The 19,524-nt window shown below is 42.8% G+C and overlaps 2 protein-coding genes and 1 long non-coding RNA gene across 4 annotated transcripts; 1 reads left to right on the plus strand and 2 right to left on the minus strand.

Annotated features, from left to right (window-relative positions):
• Window positions 1-21: 21 nt before the first annotated feature.
• Window positions 22-11,694, minus strand: ifrd2 (interferon-related developmental regulator 2). 2 transcript variants are annotated; one of them, XM_037103719.1, is made up of 13 exons: window positions 11,175-11,694; window positions 10,072-10,128; window positions 5,337-5,453; window positions 5,071-5,155; window positions 4,771-4,895; window positions 4,423-4,580; window positions 3,475-3,528; window positions 3,161-3,339; window positions 2,928-3,036; window positions 2,667-2,801; window positions 2,413-2,541; window positions 1,720-1,812; window positions 22-1,549 (listed from the first exon to the last, which is right to left on the minus strand). In XM_037103719.1, the coding sequence occupies exons 1-13, from the start codon at window positions 11,215-11,217 to the stop codon at window positions 1,469-1,471; spliced, it is 1,365 nt and encodes a 454-aa protein (XP_036959614.1). In that variant the 5' UTR covers window positions 11,218-11,694; the 3' UTR covers window positions 22-1,468. The 2 variants fall into 2 exon arrangements, with proteins under 2 accessions (XP_036959614.1, XP_036959616.1); XM_037103721.1 differs by lacking the exon at window positions 10,072-10,128 and having other exon boundaries at window positions 11,175-11,691.
• Window positions 11,596-13,675, plus strand: LOC119022635. Its single transcript, XR_005076026.1, has 3 exons — window positions 11,596-11,733; window positions 13,374-13,425; window positions 13,533-13,675. It is a non-coding gene; the product is annotated as an uncharacterized LOC119022635 (long non-coding RNA).
• amt (aminomethyltransferase) lies at window positions 12,183-19,412 on the minus strand. Its single transcript, XM_037103722.1, has 8 exons — window positions 19,249-19,412; window positions 17,614-17,781; window positions 17,151-17,363; window positions 16,953-17,031; window positions 16,585-16,730; window positions 14,819-14,999; window positions 14,078-14,233; window positions 12,183-13,700 (listed from the first exon to the last, which is right to left on the minus strand). Exons 1-8 carry the CDS (start codon window positions 19,387-19,389, stop codon window positions 13,525-13,527), a joined length of 1,260 nt encoding a protein of 419 aa, XP_036959617.1. The 5' UTR covers window positions 19,390-19,412; the 3' UTR covers window positions 12,183-13,524.
• Between the last annotated feature and the right edge of the window lie 112 nt (window positions 19,413-19,524).

Here is a 19,524-nt window from a genome sequence, read left to right on the forward strand (position 1 = left end):
AAAAAAAAAAGAGGCGAGGAACATGCTCAAATAATCTTTATTTCATTTGATCCATCTTCTGTCCATGGGCTGCAACATCAGAACCACTGATGAAGAGTTTGGTGACGCTGTAATATGAGAGCCAGCGGGAGGGTTTTCATCAAACTACTGAAACTTACAAGCAGCTGTTAGGCATCAATATAATCAAAAACTCTCAAATAAAATGTTGATACTTTGGTAACAGCACGCTCTGACCTGATCACCATTACAAACAACTCCATCAAACTCTCCTGATCAGCAGCTCTGGTCAGTGGCCTGTGTGTATTTACTGCTCATCAGAGGGAAAATCATTCGAGAGCATCTAATTATTCAAGTACACATTTTACCATAAATCCCTATATAGTCTATCTGCAATACATACTGTACACATGGATAGATTGTATGACCCACCAACCCGCATTAAAAATATACATGAAAGAATAAAAAATAGAAATTCTTCTTTTTCATCCCACAATTGTGTCTGTAAACAGTTCTTAGCATTTTTAATTTTCTTTTTTTTTTTTTAAAAAAAAAAAAAAAGAAGAAAATCACACAGTACTACTTTAATAAATTAGAAAGTAAAATTCAATTATCCACCAGAAATGGTTAAAAAGTATTTTTCCTCTCAAAAAATATTAATACAAAGATGACAATAATAACTCTCTGAAATCTTGTTTTAATTAGGCATCTTCTTGTTTATATGGATAAAGTGTTTTATTTCATGATGTTAAATAAAATTCAAATAAAACACACTCTCACGCAAAACACCACACACATTTGCCTTTAGGTTGCATTGTTTGTTAAGTCAGTTTCTGCTTTGGCAGCTGAAGAAGCAACTCTGGTTGTTGAAACGGAGGACGTCAGAGGGGAAAAACGAGTATTTCCGTGGCTCTTCTCTCTTTTTTTTTTTTTGCAGAAGTGGATGCTCCATGATTAAGCTTCAGAAACTAACCAGGACTGGTTATTTCCTGGAAAAGTGGCTTTACTGAAGTTGGAAATTAGGATTAAAAAGACTTGACTGCCAAGTCACGGAGCAGCAATTCAAGGTGAGTATAAACAATACCCATCAGCACCACAGAGGGTTTCAGTGAGTGTAACGTGAAAGGCTTGCACACATCTTCAGTGTACCATAAAGCTTTAAAATTAACTCCTACAGTGAAACTTGATGCTTTACTTTCTCTGTATTTTATGATAATATGAATAAAAGACCTTTTTGATATCTGAAGATCACATTTGTTTTAATCCCACATTAACATGCCTACGAGTAGGAGTAGTAATTTCCTTTGCCCGTGGGAGCAAACGATAAAGGTTGGCCATCTTCAATCTCGGAGGATTAATTTGTAGATGAAGAGCACAAGTGCAAAAGCCCTGTGTAGAGGTGTCGCGCCTTTATGTGTCTGACATCAGAAGGCATCATTTTGTATCCATCACAACGCAGCCTGTCCTTCTCTCACATGACGTCAGCACGTTTGTCCCTGACCTTGCTCCTCTGTTTAGTCCTGGCCTTGAAGGCAGCTGAGTTGAAAAGATGCTGTGGAAGAACAAAAGAGAAAGATGAGTGCAACAACATGTATACTTCGCCACTCAACAGCAGCAGCTCAGGAGTGGAACATAAATGCAAGACAAATACTGACAGAATACAATCACACACTCCAGGGTTACACATTTGTGGAGTTTCAAGGACAGAAAAGTAGCCGTTACCTTCTCAAACCGAGAAATCTTGTTTACTTTTACAGCAGCGTCCAGGATGAGGGGAGGGCCAAGGCCAAAGATGTCTCTAAGAAGTGGGTTGAACTGCACCAAAATAAAAACAAACACTAAATGAACAAAACATGAAGACATATTCATGTGTGAACAGTAAAACTACTGATTTTGCTGTTTTGTGTTTGTTATCTTAAGTCAGTCTGCATGCCTGGATGGATGTGTGAACAAATCAGATCAAGCTGGATGTGAAATAAATGCTTTTAACATCCACTAAAATATAGAGAAATTACAGTGATTCAATTAACTGGAGAGTGACCTCCATTAGCATTTCCTTTCTAATATACCATCATCGGTTACATTATAGGAAAGTGCCACTTTGCTAAAATGCTGGATGTCTCATTTTAGAGTGCATTATTGTTCAGCTTATTCAGACACAATGAATGTACCAGCGAGGCAGTGGGGATCACCCACACGTATGTGCTGCATGTGTAGGTGTGTTCATTGTGTGTGTGTCATTTGTCGTGCCGTGCTGAAATTGGCTCTGCAGGCAAATATCAGTGTTCCTACTCAGCTTCTGGTGTCTGTTTAATGATGTCCACGCCAGAGCAGAAGAGACGTAAAAACTGAAATTCAAGACACTTTATGCGAGGAAAGAGAAGGCCGTCGCTGACTTCTGTGTGTCATCCCGACCTGTAGATGGTGTCTGACTCCGGACTCCATGATCTCTTTGAAGGCATCGTAGATTCTTCTCCTCATCCAGCTGTCGATGTAAACGCTCTCCACTCCAAACCTGATCCTCTCCTCTGTGAAGTCGTCGTTCTGCAAAAAGCCAATAAAAAGAAAAAGAGATATGGAAATAAGAACAAGCCTTTCGCCAAAAAAAAACAGGGCAAATGCGCAAAACTGCCATGATGCGTTTAATATGGCTGCACTATAGAACATACCTCTATGTAATGTAGCACCTCTCTGAAAATGGAACGCTGTTTCCGCCTGTCGTTCTTGGCCCGGTGCTTGTTGCCGTCTGTGGCTAAACCCTTCAGACATCGACACAGACCTTCACTGTCCTCGACCTCGAATTCCTTCACACACCATTGACATAAACATATCACAGAAATGCAAAATATAACTAGACAACCCCCTTAAACTGGAGATATGGGTATAATGGTAAAGACATATAGATACAATGTGTGTGTGTGTGTGTTTACCTCATCTATATCTCGCCCCAGCTCCACCAGCAGGGCGATGGTCTCTCCCACTGTGATCCTGTAGTTGACGTCGCTGCTCTCCAGACACGCCTGCAGTTTGGGGAGGTGACTACGGGGAGAGAATCATTGTTGGTTACACTATTATCAAAATGTCACAGACATGAAGCTTAACAGAACTACGCTGCACTGTTTAGAAATTAAATTAACTAAGAAGTGTGTTTGGTTTCACTCACAGGTCGAGCAGCACAGTCAGTCTGGATGCAGGACAGAGAGTGACCAGCAGCGACCAGGCCTGCAGGGCGGCGCTGTGAAGACCTGGACTGCCTGGTTTGGGCGTTGGCAGCGTTCCCTCTCTGTTGGGGTAGGAAGACATGAATACGTTCTCCAGAAGGGCCAAAGACTTGATCAAGTCCTGGGAGGGTTCAGTGGTGATGTTAAAGGGAAAAGGAGAAAAAAAAATGTGATGAGGGATGAGAAGGACAAACTGCTGATAAGAAATACTACTGTGCTTTTGTCGCTTGTTATATGTTTAGCAAGTTGTTCTTACCTCTCCATCCTGAGCAGCAGAGACGTAACAGCACATGCCCAAAGCTCTGGCACACTGAGGCAGAAACAAGAACAGTCAAATACACACACATTTAATTAAACAAGAAGGGACAAAGAGTGAAGCTGTGATTCCTCTGAAGCAAATCTGAGTTCAAAACTCATACAACCTTTATAATACGGTTATAAATCATGATCCTAATACAATTTATTTTTTAAAATAACCTAGCCTGCCTAAGAGTTATTGCTCTGCCATGGTTTTTTAAAACTTTCTGAAAACTGCCGAAGTGGTAAGAAACCTTGTTTTAAGCTGGGCAACTGTTGTGACAGAAGAAAGAAAATGAATGACAGTATGATGCAGGCACGTCCCTGTCAAACTGGCCTGCATTCGTGACCCTGAGAGTCCTAGATGGCTGCTGTTGATGTCACATGGTGGTCCTGGTCTTTAAGTGTCCACTAAACAGTGTCTGGTGTTGTTTCCAAAACTGACACAGTGGACAGAAAACAGTAGTTGAAAAGGGTGATCCAACACATCAGAGCTACAACCTCAAGAGTCCACCTTTAAAGTGAATTTGTTATTAAAAAAAAAAAAATCCCTACCAGAGAATGTACTTTATCTAAGAGAAAATGTTCCTTTATTTCTGTGAACTGAATGTCTGACCTGATTATTGTGTAACAATGGAGGTGAGACTGAGGTCAGCTGGGTGACAGCTGTACTGCAGACTTTGCACTCAGTGAACTCTGAACCGGTTGATTTTGGATTGTTGGTTGTTCTGCAGCTTCTACTGTCACTGCCGAGCTTTAAATTGCAGTCCACATGTTTCATTTCTTTGATCCAGCATTCACACATACGTGCATTTTCATGTTTCATTTTCTACTCTTCTTGTCTTGTTTCCAGAAGCTGCCATTATATAACCAAAGTTTTGCACCATACCAGAGGTTGATAACTCACACTCTGGCGGGCTGCTATGCTGGCACTGCTGTCGATCAGAATGGCGGTGAGGATGGGGCGAAGCATCTTGAAGCCCTCCTCCGATTCGTCTCCGCCCCCCAGCTGGATACAGAGCAGGGCGAAGACTGTGGCTGCTGCTGCCTGCTCCTCTGCGCCGCCTGGAGGCAACACAAAGATAGTATTTGCTTGTCAGTGACTGCAGTTGTTGTTGGCTGTGTTTCAGCAACAAGACCTCCAGCATATGAGGGAAGACAAAAATGTAAGGACCTTCTTGTGAATGTATATAATCTGTACATGTGTCTTCAGTGAGTCTATGGGTTTAACAGTGGAATTTCTTTTTCATCTCGCCTTTCTTAAGACTCCTTTCCAGGCAGTCGCTGACGGTGAGGCGTCTCTCCGTCAGGAAGTCATAGAGCATTTTGGAGGAGAAGGCCTGTCGCAACGACTCGAGACCTGCAAGACGCGTCTTAGCACTGGGAGAGAAAGAAAGAGTTCAAGTTTGTTTTTTTGCAACATCACCTCATGCCATAATCTATTAGTCTGGTGTTGCACCATCACTTGTCTCCCTGTTTATTCCTGACATATCCGATTTTGTATTCTCGATAGGGACTGGAAGAAAGCAAGACAACAAAAATAAAACAACTTCACCTCTTATCCATCAGGTTGTCTATACACTGCTTGAGTTTGTCTTCCGTTTCCTCCTGGGCAGTCAGCTCATCCACCTGCTCCCCTCCTGTGTTTGGCCAGTCAACACAAACAGGATGTTAACAACGGTTTGCATGTTTAATACTTCAGTTTTTTGACGTCACATATTTCCTTAAAAGTATGAAAAGCAGTACCTGGGCTATTATCCAAATGAAATATGATTCTGAAAAGCATATGTGTGTATGACTTACTGCAATTTGTGTACAAACCTGTGCCATCTTCCAGCACGGAGGCGGTTTCGCTGGTGCTGCTGTAGTGGCTGAGGACATCAGACATCAACTCATCATCGCTGGCACCCGACTCTCCCTTCACCCCATTTTTCATACCTAGAAAGAGAGATGGAGAAATAGTGAGAACAGAGCAGACTGAAGGACAAATGAGGGACATGAAGATCAGGGAAGGAAAAGGTAAAAGCATGAAGCGTGTTTACATGCACAACGGACTGACAGCCTGTTAGCAGAGATGTTATCTCAGTTTCCTGCCCAGGAACTACAGATGTAAGTTAGCTTATGGGAGTGTGAACAAGCACCAAGGGGAACAAATGAGGATTAATCATCCATGAATCTTCATTCAAATGACAAGTCTAACTGCTGTTTTCAGAAACAGCCTGACTGTCGCTCTGCGTGAGGGGACTTGAAAATCCCCAGATCAAGATAATGATCATCTCCATTATGACAGGTATGGTGAGGAATGACAAGCTCACCACTAACTGTTGTTGGGTCAGTGATGGAGTAAAAGAAAAGCTTGCTTGTGGGAGTAGGAAATGATGAGCAGCACGAGGTCCACATTAGATCAACGTTTCCAAATAAAAGCCACAATGTTTTTGAGCAACAACAGTTACTTCCTCCTCTTACAGCCTGAAATGTTGCCGAGTTCAGTGCTGGCCCTTCCACACCAGGATGCAACACAAGTGACTGGACAAAATAGCAGAAACACCTCCTCCAGTAGAAGAACCCTTCAATAAATATTTTATTTTTATCAAAGCTTAAAATAAATAGAAATAAAAGGATATGTGCCTCAAACTTACACTAAATACCGTACTTGGAGTAAATTGTACTTAGGGTTTGGGTACATTCCATCTCGTCATTATACATTTTATTGTAAATGTTTATCAGTTCAAAATATCTGTTTTCTGTTTCGTTGAATACTAAAAATCTGTATTGGCCCATAATAAATCATAGCAAATGGTAAAGAGCCTCAAGATGACAGCTGTCTAACAGTAAAAGGAAGCAAGCATCCCAAAATTAACCAGGATTTTGCTGAAGCCATTCTCCAGCAGTGATTGAGCTGACGGTGGGCTTCTGCTCAGCTGTCTGTCTTTGTCAGTAACTGTACACCAGCAGAGCTCTACTTATATACGGACACACAAGGACACACTCAGAACCACAGACAACATCCAGTATACCACCATCACATTTTATTAACAGTTGTCCACATAGCAGTTAAAGTGTGCTCCTACATAATGACAGGAAATAGCAGATAAGGGAAGGAATTTCATAATCTTTTATGTCTTTATTAGGACTGGGCAGTGATTAATGTTTCAGTGTTTCAACACAACTCTGTCCTGGGTGCAAAGGAAGAAGTGGGATGGTTTGTTACACTGGGTCTAGGACAGAAAAGGGGTTAAGAGCCAAGCAAGCTAAGCTAAGCTAACCCTCAGGTTCCTGCTGGCTCAGGAGTTTCTACTGTTGGTGGGATTACTGGAGACCAGAGTGGCCATTCATTTACTCATTCATTCAGTGTGTACCATCCAGAATGGTCAGACTGTGTGTGTGTGTGTGTGTGTGTGTTCAAGTTCAGGTCAAACAGGACAGTCGAGGTAATCTAGAGGTCACAGTTATTTTTGCAGGAATGCAACATGGAGGATATAGGTGCGAGTTACTTTGATTCCACTCACTTACACTTGACTACATTTTAAATATGACAATTCATTCAGCTGTTTGAACCAGTCTTTTTGTAGTAAGAAAATTCCTGGGGAAAAAAATTCAATTGCAGATAAATGAGTAGCTGGATAAAGGACAATATCTGAGTTCAGGATGGGGCTTTTCACACTGCATATTTGTGGCACCTTTTCACATTTCAGAATATTATCTTACTTTTATACTTAGCCCCGTTTCATACTGGCCCTGGCCCTGCTCTGGAGAAGTCCTATCCTAGGCTAGAGTTGGGTTAGCCCACTTTGGAATGTGCCAGTGGGAACGCTTGTCCTGGGGCTGAGGTCCCTCAGCCCAATGTGTCAACTCAGTGAACCAGGTGAGAGTTCAAATGACTCAACTGTAAAATCATTTTTGTCTCATCTGCTATTTCTTTACACTGCAGAAGTTATGCATTCAGGGTGGACATTATCTTCAGCTACATGCTGCTGTATTTCTATTGTGGGTGACAATAATATACCACTATGTACTAGACGTGTAAAGGTTCATTTGTATTCTTCTGAAACTGTTAATGTCTGAAAAAAGGTGACAGAGGCATTAAAATGTGTTACTCTTATTGGGCATTCTAGTGTAAAACCTATACATACTGTTGTTTTCTGCCTATGAAATATTCTACAGCTAGTTGACTGCTCAATAGGCAAACTGTACTGTACAACAGTGACACAATAGTTGCATGTTGCTATTGTTCCTATTAATAACCACCTTTTCAAATGGATCAGTATTACACACTCAGTTGTAAAACTGGGTGTGTGAGTGCATACAGTGTTGAGCTGGCGATAAAAAGTTCTCATTTGGAAATCATAAAAGTTGCTGTTTCTGGGAAAACATGTGTGGGACATGAAGGTCAGAGTAAAACATCCAAGCATCTCAACACAGACACATTTTTCATATTCCTTCCACATAAGACAGGAACTTCAAAATTATGGCTAAACATACACATCGCGTCTTATTAGGGGTGCCATGATTTTCCAAATTTACAATTTGATTTGACATTTGGTTTAACGATCAAGATTCAATTAAACTTTTGATTTAAGTATTGAGTTTTAGCACTGACGGCTATGCCACTGTTAGCATGTCACATCTTGATTTGTAAAGATCAACAGATTATCTGTTTCACACCCTGAAAACTGTCATTTACATTTTTTAGTTATTCTTTAACAAGATTGGCTACATGTTATCAAGTGGGACTTACCCACCATATTTTTTTGGAATCCTATACTCAAGGCTCATATTGTCAACTTTAAAATATATACAGCATATTACCAGTCACTTGTTAAACACAAAACGAAAATTAGAGTCACTATTTGGCAGGATACTTACAACAGCAGCTTGAGTTTTCTCACACTTTTTGTAGTGCGTGTGCAGAAGCACACAAAGGTTGCAAGAGTTGTTGTTTTTGTTCTGGCACGTGCCAGATTCAAGCCAGTAGAAGTAAAATATGTGTACACACACACACACACACACACACAGTGAGAATTGCCGATCCAACTACTGATTATGAAAATTGCATCTGAACACTTATTTTGATCACATTTTTCGATTTGAAATTGAAATTGTCATATTCCTACATCTTGTATCAACACCTTCGACTATTTCATAGTTGTAGAAGACAATGATTGCGCAGACAAAGAAGCAGGTTAAATACCAAAACAACCTGAATGCAGCTCTGAACAACCTGCTGCTTTCTTCATCCAATATTCTTATTTTTTGGATTAAAACAGCCTGTGGGCTCTCATGTTCACAGCAGAGATCACACACCCTGCGAGTCTGTATCAATCAGTGATTACCATGTTATCATCCTTGAACTCCCGACAACTGTACAGGTTTTTCCCTGCAGTCAGACACACACTCGCAAACGCAGAAAAACACAGCTACACACCTTCCCACGCAAGCCCACCCACACACAGCTCACTATGGTGAGTGTGAGCTCCCTGCCACAACTCACGTGTCATCTCTACTTTGCTACTTTATGCTTACATAGCAATCACTCATACACTCCTCTGACAAAAAGGCTTTGCTGACTGACAAATCAGAAGTCTGGGCCACAGGGGTGGGAGCTGGCTCGAGTCCTCTGGCTGTGACTTGGTAGCACAAGCTTTAAATACAAGACTAAATTTACCTGCGTCCTCACTACATGCAGCTTGCGAAGCTTCAAGTCAGCGCCATGTGTTCTTTTCTGATGCTGTAAAGAATCAATTAAATGTCTTTAAACTGTAGATCCCACCAGAACAATACTTTGACAGGCCTTAGAATGAGTCCAGGTCTTGAAAAAAAATAATCATAAACAGATTCTTCAGATTCTGTCAAATCTGCTGTATGTAGAGATTTGTGAACAGACTTTACTCTAAATCAGCCAGTCAAACATAATATGCGTTTAGAATAAATAAGGAAGTGTGGGATGGGAAAGCCACATTGATTGAGGATGACACAATTATGTGATATGAATTCAATGTATCACAGAGAAAGAGTCACTAAGAAGCAACGATTGCCTGCAACAAAACTTTTCCGGTGTCAGCACTGGTAAGAAATTGAGGCTGGGTGGTCGGAGAGATTATCAACCAAATGAATGGCATGATGGGAGTCGATGATGGTAATGAATACAAGATACTAGCAGCCATTTGTAAGTGAGCAGGTTTGGTGGATGAGATGGTCAAATGTGAATAAACTTCCTTTATAGTCCTGTGATGTTCACCTCCTAAACAGCCATTACTGTCAGCATGAAGGTTGGGTGTTAACTTGTGGTGCTGAAGCATGACATGCATGAGGACTGAAAATAAAAAGTAATGGGAAATTCAACCAGTCAGTCAACACAGTACACAGTGTGAGCAGGTGATATGAGGGACGGGAGGGTTCAAACTTTTTCAGCGCAGCTGGGAATAATTAAAACACACGGTGAGTTGAGCATGACAGTGGCTGCTGGGGTTACACCATGCACTGGAGTGAGGTTCAAGAGCTTCTGGACAGACCTCGAGCTGGACACTGAGCTGAGGTCAGGGGTCAGAGGAGTTACCTTTCAGCGAGGCTTTAGACGACAGCTGCAGTTGAAGAACCTCCTGACGAAGTGAGCCTGGAGATGACGTGTGGACGAATGAATGACAAGATGGATGAAATAAAGGGTGTGTGGATTGTAGAAAGAATGGCGCACCCGATGCATCAATGAATGAATGAATGAATGGGAAGATGGAAAAATGAAAGAATGAGCATGATGGAGAGGAGAGAAAGCAGAAGTGAGCTCCATTTTTCCATCGGTGAAACTTTGCATTGCATAATAGTCACGCACACTTCAGAATACTGCACCAGAAGAAGACATACATTAAAGTAATTTCTCGTACAATTTATACATGTTTGCAAATAGACTGACATTTATAACAAATACTGACTCCTTTCCCTTACTGTCTTGGCAATAATCAGCAGAAATGTACACTCCGCAAAAATACATGTGTGTTCATTTAGACTCTGGCACGTGTGTGCTTCCAGGGCTACGTCACTCCATAAAACGTGAGGGGGCTGTGACGCCCTCCAGGCACATGCATGATCCGCACCACTACTGTACAGTGCACTGACAAAAACGTGTAGCTGTGGCTGCCAAAGCAGCAGCCAGCAACCTAAAAGCATGCAAATTCACTCGTTTAAATGTAATCAGGGACTCTGTTGCACTTGTTGTTCCTCTTCAGCAGTTTTCAGTTAAGTGGCGTGGCGTTGCTGCTAAAAATAACATGCGGTTAACATTAAGTTCAGCATGAGGTGTCCTGAGTGTTGGCGGGGATCTTCATGAATCACACTTTTGCTTCTGTGATTCGAAGTGAGTGGCTTCAACAGAGACTGTGACAGACACATGCAGACTGCACTGCTAAGCTGCTGCACTAATTATAGCTAAGCCACATGGCTGTGCAAGTCTGACAGCAACACACTTTACATGTCAGGTAGCAACAAGTTTTCTTTTTCCATGCATGCCACATGGAGCAGGCTCACAAACAGGCTGCCACCACCTGTCTGCGTTTTAGATGTGGCAATCGAGCGTGTATTAACACTTTGATCGTACTTGTCATAACATTCCTGCTGTTTTATTGCCAGTGGCTGTGTGGTGAGTTAGCATGGCTGCTAGCTACTCACCCGGCTTGCTGGAGCCACGTTTCCCCTTTTTACTCCGTGGCATTGTGAGCGGCGCTTTGATCCTCAGGTCACAACAAAGCTAGCTGAGCGTTAGCTCGAGGAGTTAGCTAACGGTCCAACTGTCAGCCCCGCTCCTCGATGATTTGACAGTTGGTGTGAAGGCAGCAAGAGCTGGATGCTCTCCGAGGTTTATCTCGACAGCCGGGAAAAGAAGCTCCCACCTCCTTCCACACTTTTTGTTGACACTTTGGCTAACGTTGGCTAGCTTCCTGTACGAGCACCAGCAACCCACCACCACCTCCGCCACCACGCTCCGCAACTCCCCGCTTGTCTTCTCCCTCGGAATAAGAGCTGTCCGGCGGCGAAAAACTCACTTCCCTCAACGGTTTTCACAATGTATTATCTGTGATTGTCCCCCGGTAATCTATATCTAATACCAGGTTGAGATATTAAGTATTTTCCAAAGTGTTTGGGACGGAGTTCTGAGCACGCTGCTGTCGCCAAGTCCACCATCTTCCTCTCAGTAACTACTGAACAGACCGGCAGCCGGGGTTGCCAGGTTAGTTCTCCTAGCATCCCCCGTTTCCGGTATGTCCAAATTAAACCATCCACAGACCTAAAGGAGGAAACCCTCGTCTTCACAGGAAATGAGAGGGTTAATTAAACGTTTAAATACATTATCAGATAGAACTTAAACATCTATCAAACCACTGTCATTAAAGTTAGTTATAAGTTTTATAAAACAAGCAAAAGAAAATATTTACTTTTGTTATAAGCCATTCAGAATTTTGAGAAAAGTTCAGAATTATATGAACATTTTGAGACAAACAGGAATCCATACCAATCCATACCTTGTCATTTACATGTCAGCACCCCTCCAGACCTTCTTTGGGATGCTAAATTATGACCACAGTAGCATGAGGAGGAATGTGGTGTATATGACACATTTGTGCAACATTTCTCATGTCAGTGTCCATTTCCACAAATAAAATCACTCAGGCTCAGATGAAAGTGAAAATGTCTTTAATAGAGAAAAGTTTTCTTTAATCAAATAAACAATATTATTGTAGATTTTTACATTGAAACTCAGTTTAGAATTAAAATTCACAGTGACTCAGAGTTAACAAACTTTGAACCTATTAATCAGTAGTATTATTTCTATAATAACTATGTTATTATTTTCAGAAGGTAAGACATTCAGAGTGCCACAGAAAGTCCTAAGACTGTGTCCTAGTTTAATACAGAAATTACATTTCATTAGTTTCTAGACAGAACACATGATAATTAACATCTTTTCAAGTTAGGTTATCATCCTACCTCATGTAGCGTAAACTCCTCCAACAGTCTGATGACATCAGGTTATTGACAATATCAACAGAGTAAACCCGAACTCCCTTAAAATCCCTCCACACAAGAACTTGATGAGAAAATCTGATAATTAACACAAAAATGCAAATTCCACAAACTGAGCTGGCAAGTTTGTGTTAACTGGCTTATTTCTGGAAGGGGCTTTGTGTCGGAGGGATTCTGAGCTTGACCCCCCATGATTAAGCTGTTTTACGACTGATAATAACAATTATGCACATGGAAATTTGGCTCTGTGGTATTTGAAAGAGCTTAAAAACGCTGCCAACATGTAGTGAATTCATATAAAAAGAAGCATTTGGAATCTCTTTGTTTTGGTCCAGCGGTGACAAAAGTAAATGCTGTCACATTTCATTAGCAAAACCTATGTCCTACGACAAAAAAGTTCATCAAATACTGCGGTGTTATGGATCCACAGGGCTTCACTGTCTCTATTCTTACTGAAAATGCAGCAAGTTGAATCGGTTCAACCTGCATTCCACTGACAACTTGGTCTATAAACCGTGTTAACAGGGAACGTAGGCTAATACATTCTCAGACTCCACAACACTGCTTGTAATTTATATCATGCACACCCATCCACGGGGGAACCATGTTGTCAGGTGTTGCATTGCTTGACACACACAGGTAGCACACTGTTTGTCTGTTTAAAGTGTCGTGCTCTTAGTCTTTGTATAATGTTTGTCAGTTTATACTGTTGTGTTTCTGCTTTAGTGTCTCAAATACGAATCATTGTGCATTTAATGTGCTTCACAATAAAGTGACAGAACACATCAAACCAGCACACACACTGTATTGTATAACAGTTTAGCATTTTGTATTACTTTCTTTCAGAGTACTCTACCATGAAGACGTCCAGTCTTACGTTGGTGTTGCATTGCTGGAGGTAAACAGAAGGGGGCAGCATTGGTGAACATGGGACAGAGTGGAGGAACGTTCCAGTGATGGTATTCAGTGTGTATTGTGTGTTTATGCGTCTGTGTGTCTATCCAGTGTAGTAGTTGGTGGGGACGAAGGGCATCTTGCTGACGGTGGCGGGCACCGCTTTCTTCCGGACCTCCACCTGGATGGCTGTACCGTTCTTAGCGAACGCAGCGTCCACGTAACCCATGGCGACGTTCTTCTTCAGGCAGGGGGAGGGGCATCCGCTGGTCACCTCGCCTAAATCAAACAGCAAAGTTTCGGTCATTAATTGGAAATCTCTCACCCATCCTGGCTACATCTTCAGAAAAATCACAGATAAGGATAAAAACAAAATAAAAACATTTTGGTAGCTTCTCTGTGCTTCAGATCTCCTCCCTGAGCAGCACACTGACTACATGACTGCCTCAGCTACTAGCTGCTTACACAATGTTGTGGAATTACTCCCTTATTCACACAATCACTAAATGTCAGGAGTTTTCTTTTAATATTAACATATATCAATTTGACATACGTATGCAAGACAACATGTCAACATGTGAAAAAAGATATAATTAACAAAATCAAATAGAGGCTTTACTAATGAATCTCATGTGTCAGTGGTTGTCCTTTCTTACCTATGACCTTCCCATCAGGGCTGAGTATGGGTGTGTGTTGTCTGACGGGGGGGCCGGTGGACACCAGACCGACCCTCTTCCTGGCCGTCTTGGCTTTGATCTGAGGTACGATGATGTCAGCGCCGGGGAAATCCTTGTCCTTACGCCGGCGCTTTCCTGTGCGTGAGACAACGCAACGGAGTTAATACAAAGAGCAGACATGACACGGCAAGACAACACCTCTTCACATTTAATGGGAATGGTCTTGGCTAGATGCACCGCTAAGTTCAACAGCTAATCGCTAACTGCATCTGTATGCTGGTTGGTGCTGAGCAGGTAATGTACAGTTCTAGAGATTTTTTCACTAAAATCAGCTGCATGTTATGGCTCACGATGATGCATGAGAGCGTGGTGAGGGTGAGCTAAACTAAAGTTGTGGGCTAGACAGCTAAACAATGAGCTAAAGGGAGCTCCTGTGTGTAATCTCCTGTGTGTGGGACACGTGACACCTCATTTGGTTTCTTCTGGTTGCCTGGCAACAGGTCCCACCAAGTAAAATATTTCAAATGAGAACCCACTTGGAACAGTTTTTTTGTTTTTTTTAGAAACATGTTAATTAGAGATCTGTCTATCAATCTTCTTATCTAATGCTCTGCTTGACAAGAATCCAGATGTAGAAAGAAGGACTGTCCCGTCCCTAAATCACCTGGAACTCGAAAACAACCTCATGGAAATATTTCAGACTGATGACTCAAATCTTACCTATGGTCCAGACCAGGGTGGCCTCCACAGGCGTGGTGGTCTCATCTATATCGTTGCCATAGAGACAAAGCCCCGCCTCCAGCCGCAGACTGTCCCTGGCGCCCAGACCGGCCATCTTCACCTCGCTGTTAGCCAGCAGCTTCTCCGTCAGCTCCACTACTCTGGACTGAGGGACGGAGATCTGGGACAGAGAGACAGACGCGCTGGAGTTGAGTCTCAATCCAAGAGATTTCATGGAAACAGTATATTTTACCTCGTCATCAATACTGAGATAAGAACACATCTGATTGCAGGAACTTTTTCAATAACGATATACGTTAGAAATCAGAAATATGTTATTACACAGTGTAGAGTCGGTCTAGTTGAGAGTACTTGTGAGTCTCAGCAGTGAGGGAATGAGTGATGGAAGGAATGAAAACACACAAACTAACAAAGGCAAACTCCCACATTCCCCTTTTGTCAGAAAACCAACCCACATCCATCCTGCTCTCTGCAGAGCTCCAGCACAGTAGAGCCGGCAGAGAGAGGGCAAAAAAAGTTAAATGTAGTAAACAGTTAATCTGGAATCAACGAGTAGGTTCCTCGCAAAACAGAATAGCTGTGATAAACAGTGACAACAAGAGACGTCCTCTGTCATGACAACAACAAAAGGGAATATTGTTAATGTAGAAACAAACTAGACAGAAAAAGAACACAGCTCTGCGTGTTAAATGACATTACGCAACAAGTTCAGATGCATGTAAATCACAAGGCAATTATCAGATACAAAGAAGCGCTAAACATCCGCTTCCATCCTGACTGGCTGCTCCTCTGGTGTTATCATGAGGCGATCATTTGTGGATATAAAGAAATGTCTCAGAGAAATCTGGTGTGTTAATGTTCCTCTCATGATGACTTGCATTAACATCTGTTTTTTCCTTAATTCTTCATCTGAAGGCTTTGTGACTGTGAGCTTGTTAGGCTGGCGTTACACGGTGAAACCTTTATGCAGCTTTAATCAGCTGAAATAAGTTCAGCCAACTGAGTTGTAATCGAGTTGCTAAGCCCTCCGCGATGCACTTGAAACTTCCCCAAAACTCGTGTGCAGCAGTTGTTAAGTAGCCTTGCAATTTTCAGCTGATTGATTTCAACTTGAAAACAACTGATCTCCAAAGGAACAAAACGTTAAAACGGCAGACCGTGTCCTGGACAGCAAGAATACCCTCATAGAGTTCATGCAATGTTTGTGGCCCCTTTTTAAATAGCTGAACCATGTCAACAAGCAACAAGCAGCTGGGTAGAGATTGTTTACATTGCATTTAGCCAGTGTCTAGCAGTACTGTTAGCTTGGTTACCTCTGATGTGACCGCTGTTTATACTTTTTTAGCATGCTAACATTAGCATCAGATTCAAAGCAAAAATAAAACCTCAGAGAACCTCCAACCTGTAGACTCCTGGTGTTGGTCCTAACCACTTTGGACATTATAAGTCAGTAATGATAAAAGACTGGGTTTCCTGAAATGCAAAAGTAACCATGAAGACACACACAGTTGGTTGCCTGCTGTCATATAAAATATATCTTAAGTATAGACTTAGAACCAAGTCAAGACTGTTCAGTGGAGGTTACCTGTTTGAGATCTAGTCATTTCAAGTTTTCGCAAGGCCTCAGAAAAATCTACACGTGTGTGAAAGTGGTTCATTAATTTAAGCTTTGCTAACTTTCCTCAAGGTCATTTTCAAAAAGCTAAAAAAGCAGAGAAAGGAAGCAAAGACAGAGAGACGCTGACCTCCACCCCGTCCTCTCCTGTGTAGCCACAGCGGGTGACCCTGCAGCCAGGAATGCCGAACACGGTGGCCAAGGTGGAGGTCATGAAGGTCAGCTTACTGAGGTCCTCCTTCAGCCCCTGCTGGAGCACCTGAGACATGGACGGACCTGACGGCACACGTACACAGTTTAAAAAAAGGACTCAGTGAGGAAAGAATGAAGAGAACTGAAACAAAGTGCAACAGTGACACGAAATTGTTAGAGTAACACTGGCAAGGGCAAAAAGAAAAAACAAAGAAAGGGAAGAAAGAAAGCAATAAAGAAAAAAAGAACAACAATATAGGGAAGGAAAGGGAAACAGGAAAGAAGGAGAGAGGAGGAACACTTTACCTTGCAGAGCAATCAGCGCTTCATCGAGGAACTCCAGATCCACATCAAATCCTGCAGCTTTGAACTCTGCCAGTCTGGCCTGCAGGTAAAAAAGACACACACACACACACACACACACACACACACACACATCAGACACTTTCTGTGAGTCTCCCAAACGTACCTGTCCGTTTCCACGCACTCTCAGTCTGTACTGACCTTCATGCGAGCCGAGTCTTTGTCGGCGCAGCCGGCGTTGGAGACGACGTAGAGGTAGCTCTGGTCCGTCCTTGTCACGATGAGGTCATCGATTATTCCTCCCTTCTCATTGGTGAAGAGGGTCAGCGTGCCCTGGTTGTCTTTGAGTTCTGCAATATCTGCAACCACGAGAGACTCCATGAACTTCACCCTGTCTTTGCCATAGACTTTGGTCTGACGGGAAAAGAGGGGGGAAAAAAAGATGTATTTAAACACAGCATTGGTAGTTTTTTTTCCTTGGGGCTGTTGCATTAATAATTGATTCAGTGATTAACCCCAGTTAATTGACAAAGTACTGCATTTTTTCTATATGTCTCCATGAACGTGAGGTGTGAGCCTGTATACCTTACGTCTTTGTGTTTGCCTGTCATCAGGAGTCTACTCTATATACTTTCTCTGTGTCTGTTTGGACTCCTCGCCTCACCTGCAACATGTGGCTGACGTCGAAGATGGAGCAGTGCTGTCTGGTGTGCATGTGCGAGGCGATGTGGCTGTCTTTGTACTGGACGGGCATACTCCAGCCTGCGAACTCCACCATCTTTCCCCCCTGCTCCCTGTGGAAGTCAAACAGCTGGGTCTTCTTCATGGCAGCCTGGCGGGGGGGCGGGATAAAACACTGCACTGAGTTTACACAAACATTAAAAACACAGTAATAATGAAAAGTTTTACAAATTAGTTGTAAAATGGTTGTTGAAATTATGCATCTTAAAAGGTGCCACGTGTAGGATGTTAAATATCTATTATGTTGTGGATGTTTAAAGGTGCAATATGTGAGAAGACTGTGTTGACGTTATATCAATACACATTGTGCAGGGGAGATGGCACATTTATTGAAGTTAGCATGCTAACCAGCTAGCCCCTTGCCACTTTGTACCTAGAGCCTAACAGCAGACAGTTCTGTGCTCCCAGCTGAGGCAGAGTCAGCTAACATGACTGCTGTGTTTTCTCTGCGAGTAACAGAGTGATGTCGGTTGTAATAACACATCCTTGTTGAATATAAGCTCAGTTTCTGGTCTGATCTATCAGACTGTTCTCTCTGTTCTAACTTCTGACCTTTGAACCCGCCGGTGAAGGGGGCTTATCAGCGCAGCAGCAGAAATGCATTATGGGACATGTGGAGTGAGTGGGTGCCGGCACTTTACATAAGACTACATTGCTTTTTACAAAACTGTCCAAGTCCAAAGTCAGTTATTGTTAACATGACTATGAGGGAGAGCTGGTTGTTCTGGTTGTAATACACACACACACACACACATACACACACACACTCGCGCCCTTAATGAACAGATTAGGGCACACGGCGTGGGTAGGACTTTAGTCTTTTTGCTTTGTGCAACACTGAGATAAATCAGATATATAATAAAAAGGGACTGATAACTGAGAGGGTCCCACTGATATGGACTTTATCTGAGCGGCTTGATGAATGACATGCTGCTGTGTGTTCTCAGTCAGAACCTCCTTTGCTGGGTGAACGCAGCCTCACAGACACGGTGCTGTGGAGTCAGTCACTCGTGCTTTTTAATAAAATCATCTTGTGCAGCTGAGTGAAGTGAGGCAGGCGGAGGGAGGGAGGATGGCAGTCTGCCGGGACAGATGCATGTTAAGTCTGCATGAGCTGACACACAGACCCTGATGCTGTTAGTGTAACGTGTAGTGCAACCCTGACAGAGCCAGTGATGGTCCACACATCTCCAGCACAGAGTCCTAAAAACACCTTCTGGATCCTCAAAAATACTTGGATTTGTACAACACAAAATGTCAAATGTGATGCAGGAAATTTCAAAAACCTGACATAGAGCACGAGACGAGTTCATATCAAAATGACTACTGAGGATAATCAACACATGTAAACAACTGTTACAGGCCACAACATTTGCACGGTAGGAGTTTAAAAGTAAATTAAACTATTAACTCATCAGCATGATAGGAAGACACACTGATAACATGTGACCTGATCACCTGGAGAGTTTAACGTGACTGAGGCTGCTGAAGAATGAAACACTTTCATACAGTCATCATGTTCTAACGACACTCAAGTTTACCGTCATGCTCCACTCACCTCCGCACTTGAAGCCTGCCTCTGCTGCTGCTGCTGCTGCCCCGCACATCCAGCCGCAGCGACCCGCAGCAAGCCGTCCCTGGAAGCCCGCAGCCCGAGCCCCGAGCCCCCGACCCCGACCATCAACCGAGCCCACATCATGCCGCCCGAGTCCCCGCAGAAAGTCTCGCACGGTCGCACGCTCTGCTGAAACACTTCCGCTCTGTTACCACACTCTTTGGACTCCACTCGCTGGAATTTGTGCTTTCCTGGCAAAAACACACGGCAGCGGGAGTG

Source organism: Acanthopagrus latus, chromosome 7, assembly GCF_904848185.1.
Source record: "Acanthopagrus latus isolate v.2019 chromosome 7, fAcaLat1.1, whole genome shotgun sequence".
In the NCBI taxonomy this organism is placed as follows: domain Eukaryota; kingdom Metazoa; phylum Chordata; class Actinopteri; order Spariformes; family Sparidae; genus Acanthopagrus; species Acanthopagrus latus.